Source organism: Colletotrichum acutatum (genome assembly GCF_030867785.1).
Source record: "Colletotrichum acutatum strain CBS 112980 chromosome Unknown BDZ83scaffold_62, whole genome shotgun sequence".
NCBI classification, from domain to species: domain Eukaryota; kingdom Fungi; phylum Ascomycota; class Sordariomycetes; order Glomerellales; family Glomerellaceae; genus Colletotrichum; species Colletotrichum acutatum.
In genome coordinates this window covers 178,572-202,718 of record NW_026849056.1, presented here as the reverse complement: position 1 = coordinate 202,718, position 24,147 = coordinate 178,572, and the positions used below count along the sequence as shown (strand labels likewise).

The window sequence follows — 24,147 nt, the reverse complement described above, 5'->3', positions numbered from 1 at the left end:
TTAAGTATGGCTAGACCGCCCCCGCCTTGAAGTCGGGCAATCTGCATAGGTACTTAAGTGCCGTTTAAGCCAATCAATCCCACTTTGAGGCTTCTGATGATAGTAAAAGCCCTTTGAAGTACTTTGATACAGGCTTGCCAGAGTCTCCGCCTGCCAGCCCCGGAGGAGAGCTTGAGCGCAACGGCATACCTCAGGGTATTTTCGCTTGCTGATTTGGTGATGTACGAACGCTTGCGTCAATTGTTTGAGATGCCCCTTTGTCAGCTGTCATGTCCCATCTTACTGGTTTGGGGAGAGGATTTCGCTGTGAGCTGTGCGACGCAGCAAAACTCAAAAGGGCTTTGGGAGTGTTCGAAGGAAATTGGAGATAGCTTGGTGGACCATATGTGATATGTATACCATCAAACCACGCTCAGAATGTCAGGCCTTTCTGCCCACACCCGGAAGGCAACGCCTCTGCATTTCCGAGGTGCTCTTCCGGCGGTAGATCGATGCCTCCCTGGGGATCATGTCTTGCACAGGCATATTCTTCTCTAATATGCTACATCATTGGGATGTTTTGCTAATGTCGACAACACATGTATGAGGACACTCTGAATGAGAACTGTTTTACTCGAGACTTGATGCATGCGGGACAACGCTTCAGACAATTGCCATGCTGGACTCTGGAAGCTTAATCTCTTAACCCATCCATTTGCCATTGAGATGCACATTCACGGCACGGATAAGGGCGGAAGTTGCCAGGATGGCTTTAGCTTTCAACGGTAACTGCTTGGATTTCTAGGGAAAATGGGAATAGGAGACCAAATGTACAAGACAGAAACCTCTTCCGCACCCGAGATGCAGCATTAGTTCAGGAGATCATTGTACACGGGAAGTAGGTTGTGGTAGGGGGTTCGTTCCTCGTTCGCCGCCGAGCAGATGGTGTATGCTTTCGGCCCGTCTTTCACTGCCCTCCGCTTCCTCCCTTTGGCAAAAAAGCCACAGGTCATATCCATCGGCCTGGATTGTCTATAATTCTCTCACGCCGGATACGCCTCTTCGAAACTTTCACGTCATGCCTCTTTTTTGCCTCCGCACGCGCAACGCAACGTCAACAACAACGACAGCAGATTTTGCTTACAAAAGGAGCTCGAGGGGGTTCTCGAGAACCTTCTTGAGCTCCTTGAGGAACTCGGCACCAACGGCACCGTCAACGACCTTGTGGTCGAAGCTGCCGGTGATGGTGATTTGGTCATCGAACTCGACGCCGGTGGTGCCGTCCTCGGACAGAGCGGGGACAGCGACCTTCTTGGTGGTACCGATGGCGAGAATGGTGGACTGAGGGGGGTTGATGATGGCGGTGAAGCTGTCGACGGCGTCGTTCATGCCCATGTTGGAGATGGAGATGGAGCCGCCCTGGTACTGCTCAGGCTTGAGCTTGCCATCGCGGGCGAGCTTGGCGAGCTTCTTGACCTCAGAGGAGATACCCTCGAGACCGCGGGCCTCGACACCGGTGACAATGGGGGTGATGAGGCCAGTAGGGGTGGAAACGGCGACGGAGACGTCGACGGTGTTGTGCTGGCGGATGACATCGCCGAGCCAGCTGGAGTTGGCCTGGGGAACCTTCTTGGAGGCGACACCGATGGCCTTGATGAGGAAGTCGTTGACTGACAGCTTGTACTTGCCGTCAGAGGAGGCGTTGAGGGCCTGGCGAAGCTTGAGGAGCTTGCTGACGGAGATGCTGGAGGAGACGAAGAAGTGGGGGTTGGTCTGGGTGGACTCGACGAGGCGGGAGGCAATGGTCTTGCGCATGCCGCTGATGGGGACGTCCTCGTAGGAAGCGCCGGGAGCGGCGACGACGGGGGAAGAGACAGCCTTCTTGACATCCTCCTCGGTGATCTTACCACCCTTGCCGGAACCCTTGACGTCGCGAATGTTGATGCCCTTCTCCTTGGCGAGGCGAACGGCGGTGAAGGAGGCGTTGGGCTCACGCTCGAGAGCGTTCTCGAGCTTGCCGGCGGGCTTGTTGAAGTCGTCGGAGGAGTTCTCGGGCTCGGGGGTAGGGGCAGGCTTGGACTCGGACTCCTTCTTGGGCTCCTCCTTGGGGGCAGGCTTAGACTCACCACCGGCGTCGGCGGCGGAGAAACCCTCGAAGGCGCTGACATCAGTGCCCTCCTCGACGAGGACGGCAATGGGCTGTGAAGGGAGTGTCAGTTTGCGCGTACATCATGATGGTGTTGATGATGATGATGGGCATGATGGCGAAATGCGCCCAGCCGGACTCGACGAGGGGAATTGGGGATTTGGGTATCGGGATGGACGTACGTTACCGACGGGGATGTCCTTCTCACCGGACTCCTTCAGGAGCTTGGCGATAACACCCTCCTCCTGGAACTCAAAGTCCATCTGGGCCTTGTCGGTCTCGATCTCAACCAGGACATCACCGGGGGCGATGCTGTCACCGGCCTTCTTCTGCCAAGATCCGATATTTCCCGCCGTCATGGTGGGCGACAGAGCGGGCATCTTGATGATGGTGTGCGGGGGTAAGAGGCGTAACATCTCAGGATCTGGGAAGAGAGGTTGGTGCGGAGGAGAGTGTTCTGACGAACAGTCCGTCTCAGGACTGAGGAGATCATGGTGAATAATTAGCTCTCGCGGGCGGCGCGAAAGCAGGGAGAAATTTGGCGATAGTTGGACGGCGGACCGGGCTCGGGGGAGGCGACGATTCAGGAAGATGATCCTTTTTCAGAGGAAGAAAGGACCGTCGACGTCGAACAATTGAAGCCTGCGGGCAATTGAATGACGGGATTGCACGAGACGAAGAGAGAGGGGGGAGAGGAAGAGGAAGAAAGACGACGCGGGATTATTCTGGGACGGCGAGGTTGATGCTCGAGATTGTCGGACGGGAATCTTTCCTTGGGGCTGGAGTTTTTTGCGTTGAGCTCCGTCGCTGGATGGAGCTTGGGGCGCTAGGCCGAAATGGGAGCTAGCGCGTCCCTACAAAATACGCCGCAGGGAGGGACGGCCGTTTGGCGCACGTTGGCTCACTGAAGAGCACTGGGCGAGGCCTGGGCACAGTCGTGACAGTGGACAACAGCGCCCTGAAAGTTTCGCCGATAATTGTGGCCGGTGCTTAACGCCAATGGGCCAGGGCCAACAGGGTCCGCGATCGCTTTGCTCGCTGGGCGGCCTTGATTAAGACCGAGACGCCTGAGGAACTTTTCGGACTTGAGATGGTGGAGTGGAAATAGCCCGGGAAAACAAGGGACCTTACGGAGTACTTCCATGCTGCAACAGAGGCCGTGTGTCCAATGAGAACAGACAATGTTGAGAGCAGTGCGGGTCTACAGTGATTGTGCTCCATTCATTGGGTCACTGGCCGCAGGTAAGCGCAGCTACACGTGACACTGAGGTTCAGAGTAATAGCACTTCAGATAAGGCTCGGATAAGAGACGCGACAATTGGAAAAGGAAAAAAAAAGAGACAAGTTCATGGAAAAGAACACGGATGCACTTTGCTTACCTCAGCTTCAAAGCCCCACTTCTGCCTGGTCTACCGATGGTCCGTGCCATATCTCCAATTGCTGACATAAGGCAATTAAACATGAAGAGGTGGCCGCTCCCTGGCGCACGCCTTGCTGAGTCCGCCACGTAAACCAGATGATCCCGTCGTCTTTCTGCGCTGCTGGAGTCCTCCTGGGAAAAAAAGAACGCTCCATGCAGCAGCTACATTAAATCGACCAGGGCCAACTCGGATTACAGTGCCGCCATTCACACATTACACAGTGTTCGAACGAAGCTCCAGAGTTTCCTCACGTTACGAACAGCTCTACACCAAAGGCTCACAGTGCAAACCATCAAGACCACCACATGAAAATCAGGTAGGTAGCTCCAAGTGCAGGTCCCATTCCCCAAGCTAAGCGTGGGACAGAGCCAGGGGTCCCTCCAGTCAAAGAAATTTGGACCGTCATTGCCATTTCCATCCTGCGGCCTATTACAGTATTACCTGTGCTGTCCAATTCGCGAGGACTGACAGACTACGGATACTGTACAGCATAGCGGTGTTGCTTCGTATTGCATTTCTTGAGAAGCTGGGGCGACTCCATCACCAAACTCGGAACCTGTCTCCATCAACGCCATCACCACCACGGTCAGCACTACGACCAACCACACTAGCACAATCCTCTTCTGCCATCACCCCCGAGCATCGATGTTGCCGTCTCCGAAGACGCCGGATACACCACCAAACTAATAGACATCAACCTGGGGCCCACCCCTTGCGTTGCCGTCCTCTCCACGTCGCCCTGCATATGCGCATGCGCCCCTCGATGCCCAGCCCAGCTTACCTACATACCTTGCCATTACCTTTGCTACAGCAAGACTTCTAGATCGGCGTCTCGACTATCTCTCGAAAACCTCTCCTGATCACGAACCGTCCCTCGACTCGCGAATGGCACTTGGTGTCTCCAGTGCTCCCCCATGAGCTCCCTCAAATTCCTCGTCTCCTCTCTGGAGGCCATTGCCGCTTCCAAAGAGGCCCAGAGGAACAAGCAGCTCACCGAATCCCTCCAAAAGACCCTCACTGCCATCAAGGAGAGCGATCCGAATTTCCCGGACCCCGAAATAGTCTTTGCCCCATTGCAGCTGGCAACGCGCACCGGAAATGTCCAACTAGTCACCGGCGCCCTCGATTGCATCGGAAAGCTCATATCATACTCCTACTTCAGCTTGCCGACCACAGCAGACGGCCAGCAAGATGCTCCCGCCGACAGAGCGCCCCTCATCGAGCGAGCCATCGATACCATTTGCGATTGCTTCCAGGGCGAGACCACCGGTGTCGAGGTCCAGCTCCAGATTGTCAAGTCGCTCTTGGCCGCTGTCTTGAACGACAAGATTGTTGTCCACGGCGCCGGTCTGCTCAAGGCCGTCCGCCAAGTCTATAATGTTTTCCTCCTGTCGAGGAGCACTGCGAACCAGCAAATGGCGCAGGGAACGCTCACGCAAATGGTTGGCACCGTCTTCGAGCGCGTAAAGACAAGATTGCACATGAAGGAGGCCCGAGTGAACCTCGAAAAGTTGAAACACAGCTCGAGCAATGTCACCTTTGAGCAGGGCGATTCCATCAATGGCACCACCATCGCAGAAGAAAAAGAAGAAGACGCAAACGGGGAGGAAGAGGAAGATTCTACCACAGCCCCTATTTCCGAAACCGAAAAGACCCCGGTCGAGAGCGAGGAGAATGGCAATGGGAAGCTCACACTCAAGGATTTGGAGCACCGCAAGAGCTTCGACGATTCACACTTGGGCGACGGCCCGACCATGGTGACAGAGATCAAGCCCGGAAGGAAAGCAGCCCGATCCGTATCCGAGCAGTCCACCCCCGAGTCGTCCCTTGAGGACAGCCCCGAAGCCCTGGACGCCGAAGACGAGGTGTACATCAAGGACGCCTACCTAGTCTTCCGGTCCTTTTGCAACCTTTCCACCAAAGTGCTGCCGCCCGACCAGCTCTACGACTTTCGCGGCCAGCCCATGCGCTCGAAGCTCATCTCGCTTCACCTTATTCACACCCTCCTCAACAATAACATTGCCGTCTTCACTTCTCCTCTATGTACCATTACGAACTCCAAGAGCAACGAGCCCACGACCTTTCTTCAAGCAGTCAAGTTCTATTTGTGTCTTAGCATAACGCGCAACGGTGCCAGCTCCGTCGACCGCGTTTTTGATGTCTGCTGCGAGATTTTTTGGTTGATGCTCAAGTATATGAGAGAGTCCTTCAAGGTTGGTGCTCAGATTCTATCTGTGCTTCTTGCCGTCGTGCTGACATGCTTCCAAGCTGGAAATCGCAGTATTCCTCAACGAAATCTATCTCGCCTTATTGGCACGGCGGACAGCTCCCATCTCTCAAAAGGTGTACGTCGTCAACATCTTGAACAGGTTTTGCGCGGATTCAAAGGCCCTGGTGGAGACATATCTCAACTACGACTGCGAGCGCAGCGTCGACAACATTTTCCAGACCATTATTGAGGATTTGTCCAAGTTTTCAACAGCGTCAGTTCCGGTAACGCCCGTTCAAGAACAGCAATACGAGGAACGAAGCGCAAAGAGCACGTCAGCAGGGGAATGGCAGCTAAGAGCCATCCTACCACCACCCCTTTCCGTCGCACAAATCACGCCCCACACCGAACCAGAGAATGAGATTCCCAAGGAATATGTCATGAAGCGGGTGGCTCTGGACGCCTTGGTGGATTCCTTGAGGTCAATGGTGGACTGGTCCGCCGCTGTGCGGCAAGACACCAATGGGGTGAGGCCAGATGGCGAAACGAGAACTTCCGAAGATGTACGTCCTTCAATCGATCCGAGCATGTACGATAATCAGTCTCGCTTCGAGACCCCTGCGCCCTCAACCCCCGTCATGGAGGACGATCCGGCGTCGCTTGAGAAGGCGAAGGCGAGGAAGACGGCCATGAACAACGCCATCAAGCAGTTCAACTTCAAACCCAAGAGGGGCATCAAGCTCCTGATCGAAAACGGCTTCATTCCGAGCGATAGCCCACAAGATATCGCCAAATTTTTGCTTACCGAGGAGCGCCTGGACAAGGCACAAATTGGCGAGTACCTTGGAGAAGGCGACCCCAAAAACATCGAGACCATGCACGCTTTCGTCGATGCCATGGATTTTACCAAGAAGAGATTTGTCGATGCGCTGCGGACATTCCTCCAGTCTTTCCGACTCCCCGGAGAGGCGCAAAAGATCGATCGTTACATGTTGAAGTTTGCCGAGCGCTATGTGATGGGCAACCCGAACGCATTTGCCAATGCTGACACGGCCTACGTTCTTGCCTACTCTGTCATCATGCTCAACACCGATTTGCACAGCAGCAAAATCGCCAAGCGCATGAGCAAGGAGGAATTCATCAAGAACAACCGCGGCATTAACGACAATGCTGACTTACCGGATGAGTACCTGCTGGCCATCTATGACGAGATTGCGAGCAACGAGATTGTTCTCAAGAGTGAACGTGAGGCAGCGGCTGCGGCTGGCACTGTCCCACCGCCATCGACTGGAATTGCTGCCGGACTGGGCCAAGCCCTGTCGAACATGGGCCGAGACCTTCAACGAGAAGCCTATCTACAACAGTCAGAAGAGATTGCGTTACGGTCAGAGCAGCTCTTCAAGACTCTATACAAGAACCAGAGACGAAACGCCCAGCGGTCTGGTGTCAGGTTCATTCCCGCTACTTCATTTCAACATATTGGTCCCATGTTCGACGTCACATGGATGTCGTACTTCTCGGCTTTGTCCAGTCAGATGCAGAAGACGCATAATCTTGAGATCAATAAGCTATGCCTTGAGGGAATGAAGCTTGCAACAAAGATTGCATGCGTTTTCGATCTCTCAACGCCCCGAGAGGCCTTTGTTTCCGCTCTCAAGAACACCACCAACCTGAATAACCCGCAGGAGATGATGACCAAGAATGTCGAGGCCCTCAAGGTCATCCTTGAGCTCGGACAGACCGAAGGCAACGTTTTGAGGTCATCATGGAAGGACGTCCTCATGTGCATCAGTCAACTTGATCGCTTACAGCTCATCACAGGCGGCGTGGACGAGAGCGTTGTCCCTGATGTGTCCAAGGCGCGTTTCATGCCTCCGCAGCGGGAGAACACCAGCGACTCTAGATCCTCCACGCAGTCCAAGAGGCGAGGCGGCCGCCCAAGGTCTGGCACCGGTCCACAGGGCTTCTCCAGCGAAATTGCTCTGGAGAGTCGATCCGACGAGGTGATCAAGGCAGTCGACAGGATATTCACCAACACGGGCAACCTCAACGGAGAGGCTATCGTCCACTTCGCAAAGGCTTTGACAGAAGTCAGTTGGGATGAGATCAAGGTGTCTGGTTCCAACGACTCGCCGCGAACGTACAGCCTGCAGAAGATTGTTGAGATTGCCTACTACAACATGACGCGTGTGCGTTTCGAATGGAGCAACATTTGGGACGTGTTTGGAGACCATTTCAACCGAGTGGGATGCCACAACAACATCACCATTGTCTTCTTTGCCTTGGACTCGCTTCGACAACTGTCAATGCGGTTTATGGAGCTTGAGGAGTTGGCTGGTTTCAAGTTCCAAAAAGACTTCCTCAAGCCCTTTGAACACGTTTTGGCAAACTCACAAAATATTGCCGTCAAGGACATGGTATTGCGTTGCTTGATCCAAATGATCCAAGCCAGAGGCGACAACATCCGCTCTGGATGGAGGACAATGTTTGGTGTCTTCACGGTAGCTGCCCGCGAGACAAACGAGAGCATTGTGAACCTTGCGTATGAGAACGTAACACAGGTCTACAAGACCAAGTTCGGCGTCGTCATCTCACAAGGTGCTTTCACCGACTTGATTGTCTGCTTGACCGAGTTCTCCAAGAACATGAAGTTCCAGAAGAAGAGTCTGCAGGCGCTTGAGAGCTTGAAGTCAATCATCCCCCGTATGCTCAAGACACCAGAGTGCCCGCTGTCTCAAAAGGGACAAAACGCCGCTGGGGAACACACAGCATCAGCAGCGGACACACTGCAGAGATCACAGAACCGTACGTCAGTGGAGGAAGGATACTGGTTCCCGGTTTTGTTTGCCTTCCACGACGTGCTGATGACGGGCGAGGACCTGGAGGTGCGATCGAACGCGCTCGAGTATTTCTTCGAGGCCCTCCTCAAGTACGGTGGTGAGTTCCCACCAGACTTTTGGGATATCCTCTGGCGGCAGCAGCTTTACCCCATTTTCATGGTGCTGCGGTCGCGACCGGATCTCAATAATGCACTCAACCACGAGGAGCTGTCTGTCTGGCTCTCCACAACCATGATTCAGGCACTCCGGAACATGATCACACTGTTCACGCACTACTTTGACGCATTGGAGTATATGCTGGACCGCTTCTTGGAGCTACTTGCCCTCTGTATCTGTCAAGAAAACGACACCATCTCTAGAATCGGCAGCAACTGTTTGCAGCAGCTTATCCTGAAGAACGTCACCAAGTTCACAACAGAGCACTGGGCCAAGATTGTGGGGGCGTTCTGTGAGCTGTTTGCACGCACAACTGCTCACCAGCTATTCTCCGCGACCACCATCAATTCAACAGCATCCATCGATATGCCGCCGAACGGATTGGAGTTTTCAGGCCCCCTTAGCCCTACCGAAGCATCAATGGAGGAGGACAACCTCAAGATCAACGGAACGGAAAAGAACGGCGAGAACTCTGACAGCAACTCAAGTGATGCAAACCTCGGAAGCATCAACGAGGATGACCTGAAGACGCCGACGGCTCCAGTCGCGCCTCAATCTCAACCCCCGCTAGAGGAGTTTAAACCAACGTCAAACCTGCAGCAGCAGCCAGTCGTGGTCACAGCGGCCCGTCGTCGTTACTTCAACAGAATCATCTCCAGATGTGTGCTGCAGCTTCTCATGATTGAGACGGTGAACGAGCTCTTCAGCAACGACACCGTGTACAACCAGATCCCGACATCGGAGCTCCTTCGCCTGATGGCACTGCTTAAGAGGTCGTATCTCTTTGCGAGAAAGTTCAACGCGGACAAGGAGCTCCGCATGCGACTGTGGCGCGAGGGATTCATGAAGCAAGCACCCAATCTGCTTAAGCAGGAGAGCGGCGCGGCCGCTACGTACGTCGCCATTCTCTTTCGCATGTATGCAGACGACAGCCACGAACGCACGGCGGCGCGCGATGCCATTGAGCAGGCGCTGGTGCCTCTCTGCAAGAGCATCATCAAGGACTTTGTCGGGCTCGAGGAGGATAGCCAGCACCGCAACATTGTCGCTTGGCGACCCGTGGTGGTTGATGTCCTCGAGGGCTACGCAGCCTTCCCCGTGGACGCCTTCCAGAAGCACATCAAGGAGTTTTACGTCATGGCTGTGGAGCTCCTCGGCAAGGACCTCACTTCGGACCTCAGAACGGCGCTCTTGCTCGTGTTGAGACGCGTGGGCGAGGTCGGTCTCGGGATTGAGGGGATGACCAAGGTGGAGGTGGATCGAAGGGACAGCATCATCAGCAGCGCCACGGAAAATACAGTCGACGGGCCGGAGGGTGATGCTTCTGCAAGAATGAGACGCTAGATGCTCACGGAGCACTTGTTTGGAAGGAAACATCAAAAATACGGCAGAGAGCACGCAAATGGGTGGCGTAATGGATAAACTGTAGGAGGGGATCATTTTCCGTGTAAAATTACTCGACCCGGCTCGGATCGTCGAGGCGGTGTTGTTCGCAGTTCCGTGTTCATATTTGAGATATTCTACTCACCGTCCCCCCCTTATCCTGGTGGGCTCGTGATCGACCAAAGTCGAATTATTATTAACAGAAGCTGTTTGATTCCGTGCTTGCTTGTCATTATGCCCGTTTTTTCCATGATCCTTAAACGCCTATTTTGCTTCTTACTTAAGTCTCGAGGTGTGCGACATGTGCCTCAAGCTAGTACGTCCCTGATGAATGTCCTCAGTGCCTCGGATTCCTCTGGCACAGTCCGATCAGGCAGACTACGAAGAGCATTCTTCAACAGATTATCATCTTTCGTCGCCTGCCTCACCAGATCCTTCAAGATACCCATCGTCCGGTGGGAGTGCTCCACCACGCGCATAACACTCAGCAACGTCTCGAAGAAGTCAATAAGGTTCAGGTGCATCAGCGTATCGCTCTTGTCCACCATGTGCAGCGCCGCGAGCTGCAGAAGCCCCGTCTCCGAAGATCCAGTCAGGTCCGGGAACTGCGAAATGCCTACCTCGACGATGTTGAGGGCCGCGAGGCGCGGGAGGATGCGGAGGATGCGGCCTTGTGCTATGGAGAGCTGACGCTCTGTGAGTGTGACTTGTTCGCCTTCTTGTGTGGGGGATGGATCGGTGCCTTTGGCGAGGGAGAGGACGAGGCCGAAGAGTTCTTTATCGTGGAAGATGCGGCGCCACATTCTTCCCTGGCCCGGCGCTCGCCTCTTGACGATTTCACTCGCAGTCAGGCTGGGGAGGTGACTCGGCGGCGGAAGTTCGCAGTCGACGTCGAGTAAATCGCCCAACACGCGGCCCGCGCGCTCGCCGACCTCGACTTGTGGTGCGGAGAGCCAGCGGCGGAGGAGCTCCTCGACTACGCGGGGCATGAGGGAGAGGATTGCTGCGTCGGAGGGGGAGGCGGAGGCTTTGGCGAGGATGGCGAGGGCGAGGAGGTTCGCGTGCGGGGAGGGGGAGCGGAGGGCTGCGAGGAGGGAGGATTCGTCTGCGAGCTGGAGGGTTTGGGTGAAGGGGACGGGGGCGAGGAGTTTTATTGTGAGGGAGACGATTTGTTTTGGGTCGTGGGGGGTTGTTTTGAGGATTGTTGTTAGAGGGGGGAGGAGGCGTGGGAGGAGGGGGGGCGTGTTTGTTTCTGTTGATGTGTTGTCAGTATCTTGAGATTGAATAGCAGTAGAACCAAACATCAGAGGATATAAAAACGGGAAGGCGATGGGGGAGGAAGTGGACTGACCGTTGAGTTGAAGCTCTACATCGTCGAGAAGCTTTGGTTCGAGTGGTGTGTCTGGGGAGGCGACGAGGTCGTCGAGGTGCTTTTCGAGCTCGGCGAGGCCGGATATGGGGATGGAATTGGCGGACATGTTGGGTACTATGCGTTCTGTCATCGATAGGTGGTTGTTGCTGCCGTTGTCGTGGATTTTCTTTGGTGGCAGAGCTGTGGTGGTGTTTGCGACAGAGTTGTGAAGCTCGGGAAGCTGTTGATGATGAACGAACTGCGTGTGTTGGAGATGGCGGGGGAAGGAGAGGGAAGCTCGGTTTAAGGGTCCCCGGACGCTAAGATAAGATAAGAGGGAGTGACAGGCTGCTGGGGGTTGCGTGGACCTAAGGTGCCTGTCAGGAAGCCATAAGTGACGAATGATGGTCTAGTAAGTATTGAATGTAATGTAATTGCTGATATCTTCACACTGCATACGTCGTTATATGCACATCCCGAGGAACACTCAGGAATATCAAGCCTCAAGTAGGTATTTAGTGAAGTACCTTAGGGACGGAGCCGAGATTCGGACGGCGCCGGGGTGACACCGGTGCCTGACAGCGCCGGTAAGCGGGGCACAGCGCGTCACCCACCGCCCTGCAGGGCACCACACCTCAGGTGCGGGATGGGACCCCGCTAGAAAAAATCCAAGGCTGTCGATGCACTGCAGCGCCGTCCTAAACCGAACTGCAGCTTGGGGGGTTTTTTTTTTCTCGGAGACAGAAAAAAGAGAGGCTGACTCCAACTATCACCAAACACCATACACATTCCCGCTGTGACGCATACTTTTCCTTCCACATTTCCGACCCAACAACCGCCCTCACAACTTCAATCGTAGACAAGAGTCTTCGTATACAATAGAGACAAGCTACAATGTCGCGCGGTGGCAGAGGAGGTGGCCGCGGCGGGCGCGGGGGTCGCCAAGGCCCCCAGCTATCATGGGACAACGGCGAACACGCACCCGACACACGACCTTCAGAGCTCTTTCCCGTACGTTCATACTCCATGATGTATTTCTCAATCCCGTGTGATGTATCACTAACTGCTGAATCACCAGGCCTACGCAATTCCGACAGCAAAACCCGTCACAGACCACGAACAGGCAAACGTCAACGCCTTCCTCCTCTTCCGCCGCCAATTCCAGGACGGACCCCTCTACACCCGCAAGCGCACCTGGGGCATGGACCCGACAAACACCCGCAAGTTCTACGGCCAGGAACAAGTCAACGCCAAGTACGGCGTGCGCACCCGCGCCACGGCCGACCCTTTTAACGCCGTACCGACCTACTCGCAGAAATTCACACGCCCGGAGCGCGCCCTCCCCGATTTCGGCGGACGGCCGTTTTGTAAAGAGTTTTTCCCGCTGGAGCTGCATGAGACGCTTGACGGGGACGATGTCGCGCCTGGGGAGAAGAGGAGGGGCGGGGAGGCGAAGAGGTTGCGGTTGAGTCGGATCACGGCGCTGCCTACGGCTGAAGAAATGTTTCATGTCAACGCGGAGGGTGATGAGGATGGGGAGATCGGGCCGGATGGGGCGAAGAAGAAGTTGGAGGCGCTGGAGAGGATGGGCGAGGCTGAGGGAGAGGGTGGGGAGGAGGAGTGGGAGGAGGGCGGCGAGGAGGAGCAGGATGTCGAGTATGATGATTCTGATGCGGGTGATTACGACGCGGAGAATTACTTTGACGACGGCGAGTTTGGCGAGGATGACGGCGGTGGGGATGATGAGCATGGTGGTCGGGAGGGATCGTACTGATCTCGGCTTGGGTATTACCTGCTGAGAGTGTACGGCGACGGCTACGGCTGTGGCGATGACGAAGACGGCGAACATGGCAAAGGCGGAGGGATTTGCTTAGAAACCTTTTTGCTACTACCTCAGACCAATTGTCACAGACTGACGAGACACGAGAGGCATCGACGGGCGTTTTTGGGCGGATGAACGGCTTTGCTGAGCGGATTACAGCTCCCTGATACCCCATCAATTACCTTATATCAAGGTTCAGACTACAAAATACAGACATTTTTTGCATTTCACGGCTTGCCATGAGCGGACATGAAGTTAAAACAGGGCTTTGTAGAAAGAGGCAAAAGACAAAAGCTCAAGTGCCCAGTTCGTGAATCGAACTGGGCACCCTACGAAACCCTCCATCTGAGAAGACTTCTCAGGATTTCATCACCAAGTTCTTTACTAACGGACCAGGGCGTTATACCGCTCGACCATGGGGATCGAGTTGGCTTGGTTGACGGATGCGGCGCTGGACCTGAATGTAAGGGTATTGGACTGTTGCGTATTCGTCTCGTATATTCCTGTGATGTACGGACCATGAGAACGAATCGCTTAGAGGCATCGGTCGACGGTGATTCATCCTCTTGGTCGAGCCTTGGTATTGAATCAGCCGGCGCGTCTGGACTATCGAATCGCCTCTCGCAGCCCTTACTTCTCATCGACCATGAAGCAGACCGTGTCCATCACATTCTAGGATCTCAATATCCAAGCATTACAACCTTACAACCCTCGTCCACGGCCACATTTGCCCGACGGCTATCGATGCTTCATTTCGCCAATGCTGCCGGTATATAATTCTTTTCCCCAACCTGAACGCCGTTTGCTTCCCTGGACCGTGGCCTCCCCTTGCAGACTATGTATCCACAAGACACTTCCATCTTGATTCTCCTCTCATTTAGTAGGGTATTGGCGCTGGAGCTGAGTGAGCTTCTCCCGTACGTCGACAATGCTCCCCGCCGCCTCGTAAATCTTGTCGCCCATCATCTTGATCGTCTCCAGCAGGTCGAGAACCATGTTGAAGGCCGGCACCTGGGTCTGGTCCCGCAGAGATCGTACGCGCTCGTAAAGACCGTGCTCGACGCCAGGCATGTGCTGCTCCATCTCCTTAATCTTCTGGACCTGGAACTGGCTGAGCTCCTTCAGGCGGTCGGCCTCGTTGGAGAAGAGGGTAAGCACGTCCTCGAGGTTGCGGTCCTGGTTGCCGTTGGTCGTGTTGCCACCCGATCCGCCGCGGGTAAGCCAGGTCTGGTGGTAGTGTGCGGGTAGCTTGAGCTGATCAGCGCCTGCGAACGCCATCTTGGCAATGTCCGCGTCGGACTTGACCAGGTCCTTGAGGTGTCCCAGGGTGACGATATCCTCGTCCAACGTCGTTTTAACGCCCTCGTACTTGCGCTGGAGCCAATTGACGTCGTTGGTGAGTTGTGCAAGGTCACCGCCGTGAGCGGCCATGAAGCCTCGGATTTCGGATGCGTGGGCCATGAAGCGCTGGATCATGAGATCGCAGTTCTCCATTTCGGACTGGATTGATTGTTCGAGGTCGTTGAATCGCGTCGTGCCCTTGATATTTGACATGTCCACTCGCACGCCAGGAACGCTTTGCTGCGTCGTCGACTGACCCATAGTTAAGCCGGGAGCAGAGCTACCTGCGGGCTGAGTTTGGCCGCTGCATGTCTTGTCAGTCACTGGCTACGCGCCTTCGAGGGAATGTCACTCACAAGAGACCACCGGGTTTCGGCTGGTTCTGAGCCTGGCTCTGTCCGAAAAGACCACCACCCGTGCCTTGGTTCTGCTGGGTTTGCTGTGCATTGTTGCCGCCGCCAAAGAGACCTCCCCCTGTTGACTGTTGCTGCTGCTGAGGCTGCGCTGTGCTCGCACCAAAGAGACCGCCCGTCGCCGGCTTCGCGGGGGTTGCACCAAAAAGCCCTCCGCTTTGCTGCTGCTGAGGCTGTTGTTGGGTGGTAGCTCCTCCAAACAACCCTCCCGTCTGCTGTGCAGGCTGCTGCTGCTGGGTCTGGGCCCCTCCAAAGAGACCGCCGCCGCTTTGCTGCTGCTGGGGTTGCTGTGTTGGTGCCGCTCCAAAGAGGCCGCCGGTCGCTGGTTGTTGTGGTGTTGAAGGCTTGTTGCCAAAGAGTCCTCCTGCCGTCGAAGTGCCGCCGAAAAGACCGCCCGTAGCAGGCTGTGTAGTCGCCGCTGTCGAGTTTCCAAAGAGTCCCCCGCCACCGCTAGGTGCAGAAGTTGTGGCAGTACTGGTGGTGCTAGAAAAGATTGACATTGTCGTTAGCTTTCACGAGTATACAATGAGCAGAATGTAGCAAGCTTCTCGACTCACCCTGCATTGGCGGCACCAGTATTGATGCTCAAGCCACCGGCTGATCGTCCAAACATCTTGAATTTTTGTTCGAGGGCGCCAATATTGGGTTGTTCAAGGGTGTTCTTATGAGGCGCGTGCGCGTCAGAACTCGAGATCGGGGAGTTGGAGAAAAAAGGTATCGGCTGGTGGTGGCCTCCCGTGGTTGAATTATTTGTTGCTCCTTGCCGCTGCTTCGCGATCTTCGATGGGGAAGAATTGGCTGCTGTTTTGGCGCTCGGGCCATGGGCAGCTTCGATAGCTCCAACAGCGAGCGTTGCCTCGTCCGCCTTGGTGGTAAAATGCGACGGCTCTTCATTGGCTAATCGGCATTCCCTTTTACCGTCTGCCGGGCGCGATTGTGGGTCATCGAGGTCCATCGTCTGTGGCTGGTGGCTGGCCGATGTGTATAGGTGTGGCACATACTGTGGCGCTTGCTGTGGCGCGTGCTGCTGCTTCCGGCCTGGGCGGCCCTTGCTGTGCTGTGTCCGCCGTGGCCCTCTTGGTGGTGGTCCTCTCGGCGCGCCAGAGCTTAGAGCTCCAGGCGCCAAACCATTGAATGCAAAGCAACCCGCAAAAGCTGCATCACCAACACCTGCACCTCTATTCCCACCTCTGCCCGTACCACCGCCATTCCCACCACCCTCTTGAAACATTGCCGAAGACACCGTAAGACGTAAACACAGCTAAAATGGACATCGATGAAGACGACGATTTCTACGCGGATGAGCCGTCCACCGAGCAGCCCACTACAAGCACAACAACAGCTGAAAATGCTGCTCCTCCTCCACAGGAGGCGTCGCCAAAAGTAGAGGCACCAGAGAGCAAATCAGAAGAGCTCGAGGAGGGCGAAGAGGAAGACGAGGGCGGCGCCATGGATGAAGACGAGGATGATTCTGTACATACCCTACCTACCTTGCACCATCGTTTTGTACTTGTGAATTGGCGACTGACTGTTCTGGCGCTTTCTCCAGGATATCGACATCATCACCGAGCGCAAAGATGGCACAAAGGCTGCACCCCCGACGTATGTCCCAACCTCTGTTCACCTACAAAGACACGAGGCTTTTTTGTGCCTTTGCTCACACAAACAACAGACAATCTCGCTACAGCGACATCAGAAACATCCCACAAAGGTCAGCCTCCAACGACATGGCTATCAAAGCAGCTCCCGTCAAGGAGGAGGATTCCGCAAGAGCCTCACCCTCCGACCTCCCTCTCGGTGTCCCCAGCGCCGACAAGGCTGCTGCCGCGGCTTCCAAGTCTACGATCGACGTCAACGCGAATCCCGATTACCCTCCCGTCGGCAAGCCCATCACCGCGGTCAATATTGACGAGGGTAAGAACGGCCACGCGCACCTGCTGAGGTGTCGTATCGCTAACACTCTCTGCAGACTTGACCGAGAACGAGAAGCCCTGGCGCAAACCCGGTACCGATATCAGCGACTACTTCAATTACGGCTTCGACGAGTTCACGTGGGCACTCTACGCCGCCAAGCAGGAAGCCGTTCGCGGAGAGTTTAGCGGCGACGCCATTGCCGCCGGCCAGAAGAAGATGATGGAGGACTTTGGCATGATGATGATGGGCGGAATGAACATGCCCGGCGGAGGTGCCGCGCCTGGCGCCAACGCGCAGGCTGGTGGCATGCCTGGAATGGGTGGCATGGAAGGTATGCCGCCCGAGATGCAGGCCATGATGCAGCAGATGATGGGTCAGGGCATGGACCCCAGCCAGATGGACCCCTCGCAAATGTCAGCCATGTTCAATGGCATGCAGGGCCAGGCTGGCAACGCTGGTCAAGGCGGACAGGGACAGAACTTCAACCAGGGCTTTGGCGGAAATCAAGGACAGTACGGAGGCTACGATCAGCAGGGCATGGGAGGCGGCAACCGCGGCGGATTCGGCAGAGGCCGTGGCGGACGCCGCCAGTGGTAGCCCCCCCCACTGCGTTCCGTGTATGTTTACAAAGATGTGCTGGTTATGAATGTCCAGCCCGGCCGGCGTTTTGGGAATTCGGTGGTGAGGTCACACATGGTTTGCTGAGGAAAGTTCCAAGAACAGGTCGCGGAACAGCAAAAGCAGGCATAGAGATACCCTGACAAGTCATCTGGCATTTCTCTCAAAACTCGTGCTTCTATCTGCATACAGTGAGGCGGTTTCTCTTCGCTTCTAATGAATTCCTTTTGGCCCATGAACAGCTCTGCTTCTAGTAAAGCCTGAGCAGCTCTCAACATTCTCATGAAGTCTTCCTAGTGCCATCACCTCAAAATACATCGGCAGTAATCTCCTTGCCGGTAGCGATGGCCAGCTCAGATCTGTTGACGTAGTGTCGGTTGGCGTAGTCGTCCGCGGCATCCAAGTTGATGCACGTGTGCGACGACACGATATCCACGTCAGCGCCGCCGCGGGTCTCATTGAAGGAGTAGGTGTTGAACGCGAGGTTGGCGTTGCAGAGGATGTACTGCTTCAAGAAGTCCGCGCAGTGGTCTATCGAGCTTTGTTAGCTGCGTCATTCTGATCACAGAAGTGGGAAATCTCGACGTACTGATGTGGGCGTGTTGCCACTTCGGGTCGTTCTTCATTTTCATATGGTCTTCTTTGTAGTAGTCGGGGTAGGTTTGCTTCCATATCAGGTGCTTGGTCCATCAGATATGTTCAACTAGTGTTGAGAAGTGGTTTTAGGTTACTTACAACGCAGTGCAAGGCGTGGACATATTCGAATACGGCGAGAGTGCCGTTGTGCGTAGGAGTAGAAGCTCTCAGCGGTTCCCTGGTCCTGAACTCGGACGTGGGAAAGTCTTCGTCGGGAATGAGCATGAAGTGGCCTAGAAAGTTGTGTAAGTTTCCCCGTGGAGTTATTGAGCAGAGGTCACGTACGCTCATCGATGAGCTTATCCCAAGCAGCGTCTAGCTCCGGAGACGGACCTGAGGTGTCGGCCTCCTTGAACATCGTCGGACCTCTGATCTCTTCAAGGTTTCCCACATCTGGAATATGTCAGCAATCTACATAAAGCAGTGATTGACTCTTTTTCTCACTTGTTCGTTGGTAGTGGGAGTGTTCGCTCTCGCGGAAATGATGGATACCGGTAGCGAAGAGAAGAGCCACGGAGATCAGGAAAAGAAGCACTTGAGACACGCTTGGTGAGCAAGACCAGCGACGCGGGCTCGGCTCCCTGTTCTGTTCCAGCTCTTCAATTTGGAGATGAGCGTAGGCGGCTTTCTCGTTTGGGCGGACGAGGCCGGCCAGACGGTCAAGACCGTTAGGTTGCATCGTGGAATGCGAGATCTTTGGCTTCGCTCAAGACACTCTGGTAAAAGAACTCAATGTGGGGGTTTTGTGCAGAAAGAGCAGGGCAGCAAGGAGATTTCAACTTGTTGAAGAAACCGGGCACTCGACCGTTGGTACGATGACATCCACTTTCCTACATGCATCTGTGAGGCCCTTTTAAACGAAGAACAAAGTCCGACGCGGCGGTTGAATCACCCTTGCCAATTCTTGATAACGGTCATGTTTGCTCATTCCCGTCGATCGTGACGACGAAGGAATATCTCGAAATGCACACTGCTATCTTCTTTGCGCCCTGCCTTGGAACTCCTTGGAAGCTATTCGTAAGCCATTATCCCAACCATTGCCCCTTGGCAGATCCCGCCATCGTCACCACCATGGGAAAAAGAGGCGGTAAACGCAGGCATCTTTCTGAATCCGACGACATTTCTGGCCTCGTCGAACACTTTTTAGGCTTGGTGTTATCCAGGGGGTAGTTCCTTCAGCAAATGTTTGTAAATTGTGATTGGCTTGTTGGAAGTGTTCGTCTGTTGGTTGTTGATTGATGATGACACACCTTGGTGTTAGACCCTTGCCCCGGCGTTCCGGTGCCGGCACTGAATGGGGTTGAAAGAGATAAGTAAGTGGGTTTTGTGATGTCCGTGCCGTTGAGCATGGAGGGGTTGAGCAAACATCGCGACGACAATACGGTCTATTGATATGTCCGGGGTCGAAGGTGTGAGGGGTGTCTAAAGCGACTCAACGCAGACGAGACGCGGACCCGGGGAGGAGTCCGCAGGCTTCGGAGGCTTCGGTAACACGGCCTCAAATATTGTCTTGGAGGCAGTTTGCTTCTCAAATGCCAATGATATGAATGCAGGTGGACGGTGTTGAGGTTGGTGTTTCCTACCCCCAGGTTTGGCGATGATAGCTGGTCGCAAGTGACAAGTGATAGACATGGGCAACTCGGCCAACACAACGAGAAAGAGTTACATAGACAGCGGCTATCGCTCTATTTTTTGTTATGAAGAGCAGATTGGTTCCTTCATATAGTCAATATACCCAATCCTTCTCCAAACGCGACTGCATGAGCTTCAACGGCATAATAGTGTCGCGCGAGTCTTCAACCTGATGAAATTCGCAACCCCGTCTCTTTCTCCCGGTCGAACCTAGTGCGCTTACTCAACATCAAGAATCATCCCAATGAACCGAGACTCGTCTAATGTGGGTGCTCAATTGCTGGCGGCAGAGGTAAATAACCTGGAACATGGTACACTCTGCAGCCGGTGTGAAAAGGCCATCACGGGGGAGAACTCTTCAGGCTTCTCGTACCTAAAGCTATTCTTGGTCTTTATCCTATGCCAAGTCCCCATCTTGGGGCTTAGCTTGTCTGCCTGCCATAACTACCAGTCGAACAATGCTGCTGCTACATCCAAAGGCATTGACCAGCAAGACTGTAAGGGGCTCTCACAGATACATCTAGTCAACTCTTCAACTTAAACTAACACTTAAATTCAAAGACTTCACTCTCGAGAGCTACAACTCCACCGAGAAACTCTACGATATTGTGGATGCAGCTGATAAATCACCGGAAGCAGACGCGTTCTGGCATGAGCTTCAGAAGAGTGCCCATTCCCTCCTGTCGTACTTGGCACGCTCATAGCTGATACCTTAAGCAACAGCTGATGGCATAGTCTCGGTTACTAGCGAATGGGCGAAGGAAAATGCTCTACCTCAGACGGTCTCTCACCCTGATGATCCAGTTTCCAAGATATATCAAATCAACGTCTTCCACGCGCTCCATTGCTTAGTACGCCAAAAGGTCCAGAATCTCCGATTGCTTGATACTGACAAAAGCAGTATCGCATCAGGAACAGGCTCACATCAAACATACCCCTCGAGAAATGGCCACGCAACGACATCCACACGATGCACTGCGTAGACCACATCCGGAACGATTTGATGTGCCACGCCGACATCTCGCTCTCGGGGTCCGGGGAGTACGTCTCGTTCAACTCGCACAGTCACCATCAGAAGTGCAGAGACTTGGGCGCGCTTCAGAGGTGGGCTAAGCGGCATAGCTGGGCTGGCTACAAGGAGTATTTGGAAGGCGTGGTGGGATATGATTTCAACGAGGCCGAGCGTGTGAACATGGCTACGGCTGGGAAGGGGCACTGGAATAAGGCGCAAAGTACGCTTGATAAGGAGACTGAGAAGATTGAGCTTTGGTTTGAAGAGGACTCATAAGTAAATAAGTAGGACAAGCAGGATGTTCAGTTTCTATATGTTCGATGGCCTTGAAAATCCTTGTACTGCAGTTAGTCACTTCGATGAAGGTCTAAATGGTAGCTTTGGGTAATGTTTTGAGTTCAAGGGAAATAATGATTGACTAGGCTTTGTGTCCCAAAGATCTTGGAGCCGTGGCAATGCGGAAACTCGCCGGTAGCAAACCTGAACGTAACCTTTGAGTTAAACCGATGAGCCTGCAAGAACTGCCACCATTCTCCTGCCAAGAAAAAGAAGCCAGGCTCCAGTCTGAACATGTAGAGAGAGAGATCAAAGAAATCCTTGGCTAGCAAACTTATCGGACACACAAAGTTGATATCAAAATGTCATCTTCTCAGTGTCAGAATATGAACACATGAATACAGTTGAAAAATTATGTCCATGAGGTCAAACAATTCCGGGGACCTTTAAAAGAGACCTTAGGATCAAGACGACTTCAAAAATTCAACTAATTTGTTCTACGGAAACAATGCCATTGTTATTTGTTGTTTCTGCTAAGCGTATTAACAAATTCTCTGCCCTCGCTTATCCAACATCTTATACTATGTGTTCTGTAAGTGGGAATGTAGCCTGTCATAAGCTGATCGCTGACTGACTGCCATGACTTCATGAACTAAGTTTTAGTTAGATTCCGCCGAAGTCATAACAAACGAAATGTTCGGAACACGGCCGTACCTTGCTTGTGGATCAGAAGCATTCAACGCAAGCAGTCGACGCGTCTGTCGTAGCTTCTTCAACAGGGCCCTCGTCGCCAAATGTGGCAATGGATGGGCTCGCATAGATGAATCTGGGTTCAAGGTCAGCCTTGGGCTGAACTGGAGCGGCGAGAACAGATGCCATGATGGCAGCGAGAGAGAGGAAGACTATATTGAAGAGCATTTTGAGGCTGCTGATTCAGGATATGAGGCTTGCTGTTGATAGTGCCCAGATGAAGGATTCGCTGAGTGTATCCCTCGACGAGGGAGAGCCATGCCTCTTTTAAGCTTTGAACCGATAGACTCGGACAATGTTATCGAATACCATCAAAAAGTCAAGGAGTCTTTCGAAAGGCATAGTGCGGCACGAAACTCATCCTTCCTCCGCCGGAAAAAACACCAACAGCAACGTCAGTTTTGGGGAGTTGGGGTCCAAGGTGATAAGTGCCAATGTGACATATGTGATATCTGTTGTTTCCCAAGCAAACCGCATGGTATCGACTGGGCGGCCTTTGTTCTGCAAGATCCATGTCCAGTCACATGGTGTTGGATCGGACTATGGACATGTTTAGCGCCCGTCCTTCTCCGCCTGACACCAAAACCACGTGTTCATCCAACGGCCTTACCCACCAACGAGTAAAGGACAAGGATAAGTTGGACAAATGGTACCTAATATAAATGTGTTCACTCGTTGGCTCGGTAGTTCCAATTTGTGTGCGGGCGTTTCCTTTAGGGGGGCGGGCGAGTGGCCCTGTTCAAATTGGGGGCGACGAGGAGGGACACCAACAACTACGTTACCCAACATGCATACCGTCACCGCCATCAACAGTTGCGAAGCTTAGGTTCACCTCGAATGCGGAAAAGTACTTCCTAGAATTAGCAACAACTAGGGGAGACTTTTCGGTACATTTGATTAGAAACTTCACCTACCAACGTCGTGGCTGCCTTTGACCAGTCAAACCCATGTTTGGTTGTGCCGAGAAGATGGCTTTACTCTCGAGAAAGAAGCAATCCAACGCCGCTGAATTTCAAGACAAACATGATATTTGATAGTTGATATCTTGGAGGATTACGAAGAGAAGCGCCAACACGGGAAAGGAAGGTGGCAGAATGTCCCGATCGCAACTTCCCCGTGCCTGCCTCATGACCTCGATCTTAACCTCTCGTTCGGGATCTTTCCTCCTGTCACCTTGATTTAATACTCTTTAGCCTTTGAAGACATTCACAAAAGTTACCTTTCAGGAGCATCACAGAAAGATTCGTTGAACACCGAAACCGCAGTCGCCAAGGCATTACTCATCGATTTGGCAGACTCGTCATGACGAATTCCCAAGGTGACCCCGAGGCTGACGTCCTTCTCAGGAAGAAATACAGTCAACGTGAAATCAACTCTTCGGTGGGCCGACGTCGATGCCACATTTCAAGTTTTTTTTGCTGGTCCGCTTTGATCATCCTTCTACTGTTCGCACTCGGCGCTTTCAGCCACGAATACTCTTTGTTGAGCATCGAATCCTCTCCACACGCTGCTCCAAAACACACCTGCGGCTCTACGGTCCCTGAAGCAAAGGCGAACGGCTGCGTTTTTGACGTCATGGCATACGGCTGGGTTCCATCTCAGTGCTATAATGGCGACCTCGTCAGCACGTACAATGCATACAACATGAGCCCTTGGGCATTCGACAAGAACCTCACCAAGCCAGCGTCTGAACAAGTGCTTATGGCTGGGGAGAGGAGGATTCTCTACACGGATCTGCGATTCCACCAAGAGCACTGTTTCTACACATGGCATAACCTGCTCCACAGCGTCGAGCATCAACGGCCACTGATTCACAACTTATCGGCGTCCACCGAACATAGACACCACTGCAAGGGACTATTTTTGCACGGGGAAGCGCCAACGGGCCCTGTCGTGCCAGCATTCTTTCATTGTGTGGCCAAGAAAGAGCCGTTCATGCTTCGAGAACACATGTATGTGGAGAAGTGAGGTTATGGGCCGGAGAGTCTGTCCCATGACAACGGGTCTTCATGATGATTTGGACATCGAGTGGCTGAGGCTTGTATCAGAATGAACACAAGTCGCTTGTACGTCTTTCTACTGGTGTTGATATGGAAATCTACGCATTCTCCGTCTCGCGGTCAGCTGAGAGACGCGTCAGGAAGCTTGGTCTGATGATTTCTTCCTGTGTCGCAGGCTCACAACTCACCTCTGTATCTCAAAGGAAAAGCTTAGCTCTGCAGCCATGATTCCAAAGCTGCCACCAACA

The 24,147-nt window shown here is 53.8% G+C and overlaps 9 protein-coding genes across 9 annotated transcripts; 5 read left to right on the top strand and 4 right to left on the bottom strand.

Annotated features, from left to right (window-relative positions):
• Positions 1 to 916: 916 nt before the first annotated feature.
• On the bottom strand, positions 917 to 2,783 carry BDZ83DRAFT_386648 (dihydrolipoyllysine-residue acetyltransferase component-pyruvate dehydrogenase complex). Its single transcript, XM_060502748.1, has 2 exons — positions 2,308 to 2,783; positions 917 to 2,178 (listed from the first exon to the last, which is right to left on the bottom strand). The coding sequence occupies exons 1-2, from the start codon at positions 2,539 to 2,541 to the stop codon at positions 1,120 to 1,122; spliced, it is 1,293 nt and encodes a 430-aa protein (XP_060363741.1). The 5' UTR covers positions 2,542 to 2,783; the 3' UTR covers positions 917 to 1,119.
• Positions 2,784 to 4,460: 1,677 nt separating this feature from the next.
• On the top strand, positions 4,461 to 10,095 carry BDZ83DRAFT_753326 (Sec7 domain-containing protein; the record flags this gene model as incomplete). Its single annotated transcript, XM_060514339.1, has 2 exons — positions 4,461 to 5,759; positions 5,815 to 10,095. The coding sequence occupies 2 exons, from the start codon at positions 4,461 to 4,463 to the stop codon at positions 10,093 to 10,095; spliced, it is 5,580 nt and encodes a 1,859-aa protein (XP_060363740.1).
• Positions 10,096 to 10,442: 347 nt separating this feature from the next.
• On the bottom strand, positions 10,443 to 11,636 carry BDZ83DRAFT_580413 (uncharacterized protein; the record flags this gene model as incomplete). Its single annotated transcript, XM_060505349.1, has 2 exons — positions 10,443 to 11,386; positions 11,486 to 11,636. The coding sequence occupies 2 exons, from the start codon at positions 11,634 to 11,636 to the stop codon at positions 10,443 to 10,445; spliced, it is 1,095 nt and encodes a 364-aa protein (XP_060363739.1).
• A 743-nt stretch (positions 11,637 to 12,379) lies between these two features.
• Positions 12,380 to 12,902, top strand: BDZ83DRAFT_528824 (DNA-directed RNA polymerase III, subunit Rpc31; the record flags this gene model as incomplete). Its single annotated transcript, XM_060503312.1, has 2 exons — positions 12,380 to 12,496; positions 12,564 to 12,902. Coding segments are annotated over 2 exons (456 nt in total), but the record flags the coding sequence as incomplete, so codon positions are not given.
• A 1,278-nt stretch (positions 12,903 to 14,180) lies between these two features.
• Positions 14,181 to 15,674, bottom strand: BDZ83DRAFT_652895 (uncharacterized protein; the record flags this gene model as incomplete). The annotated part of the gene is made up of 3 exons (XM_060510565.1): positions 14,181 to 14,952; positions 15,005 to 15,544; positions 15,619 to 15,674. The coding sequence occupies 3 exons, from the start codon at positions 15,672 to 15,674 to the stop codon at positions 14,181 to 14,183; spliced, it is 1,368 nt and encodes a 455-aa protein (XP_060363737.1).
• Positions 15,675 to 16,186: 512 nt separating this feature from the next.
• BDZ83DRAFT_625775 (uncharacterized protein) lies at positions 16,187 to 17,313 on the top strand. The gene is made up of 3 exons (XM_060508512.1): positions 16,187 to 16,534; positions 16,611 to 16,663; positions 16,734 to 17,313. Exons 1-3 carry the CDS (start codon positions 16,328 to 16,330, stop codon positions 17,158 to 17,160), a joined length of 687 nt encoding a protein of 228 aa, XP_060363736.1. The 5' UTR covers positions 16,187 to 16,327; the 3' UTR covers positions 17,161 to 17,313.
• A 587-nt stretch (positions 17,314 to 17,900) lies between these two features.
• On the bottom strand, positions 17,901 to 18,908 carry BDZ83DRAFT_753321 (uncharacterized protein; the record flags this gene model as incomplete). Its single annotated transcript, XM_060514338.1, has 5 exons — positions 17,901 to 18,124; positions 18,183 to 18,273; positions 18,329 to 18,462; positions 18,515 to 18,622; positions 18,674 to 18,908. 5 exons carry the CDS (start codon positions 18,906 to 18,908, stop codon positions 17,901 to 17,903), a joined length of 792 nt encoding a protein of 263 aa, XP_060363735.1.
• A 1,197-nt stretch (positions 18,909 to 20,105) lies between these two features.
• Positions 20,106 to 21,149, top strand: BDZ83DRAFT_753320 (uncharacterized protein; the record flags this gene model as incomplete). The annotated part of the gene is made up of 4 exons (XM_060514337.1): positions 20,106 to 20,358; positions 20,423 to 20,527; positions 20,585 to 20,712; positions 20,763 to 21,149. The coding sequence occupies 4 exons, from the start codon at positions 20,106 to 20,108 to the stop codon at positions 21,147 to 21,149; spliced, it is 873 nt and encodes a 290-aa protein (XP_060363734.1).
• A 2,325-nt stretch (positions 21,150 to 23,474) lies between these two features.
• On the top strand, positions 23,475 to 23,867 carry BDZ83DRAFT_753319 (uncharacterized protein; the record flags this gene model as incomplete). The annotated part of the gene is made up of 1 exon (XM_060514336.1): positions 23,475 to 23,867. The coding sequence occupies one exon, from the start codon at positions 23,475 to 23,477 to the stop codon at positions 23,865 to 23,867; it is 393 nt and encodes a 130-aa protein (XP_060363733.1).
• Between the last annotated feature and the right edge of the window lie 280 nt (positions 23,868 to 24,147).

Coding starts and splice junctions, on each gene's coding strand:
- BDZ83DRAFT_386648 (XM_060502748.1), bottom strand. CDS start 2,541: ATGTTACGCCTCTTACCCCCGCACACCATCATCAAGATGCCCGCTCTG. Junction 2,179..2,307: donor AGGACATCCCCGTCGGTAAC/GTACGTCCATCC, acceptor CTCCCTTCACAG/CCCATTGCCGTCCTCGTCGA.
- BDZ83DRAFT_625775 (XM_060508512.1), top strand. CDS start 16,328: ATGGACATCGATGAAGACGACGATTTCTACGCGGATGAGCCGTCCACC. Junction 16,535..16,610: donor ATGAAGACGAGGATGATTCT/GTACATACCCTA, acceptor CGCTTTCTCCAG/GATATCGACATCATCACCGA. Junction 16,664..16,733: donor ACAAAGGCTGCACCCCCGAC/GTATGTCCCAAC, acceptor CACAAACAACAG/ACAATCTCGCTACAGCGACA.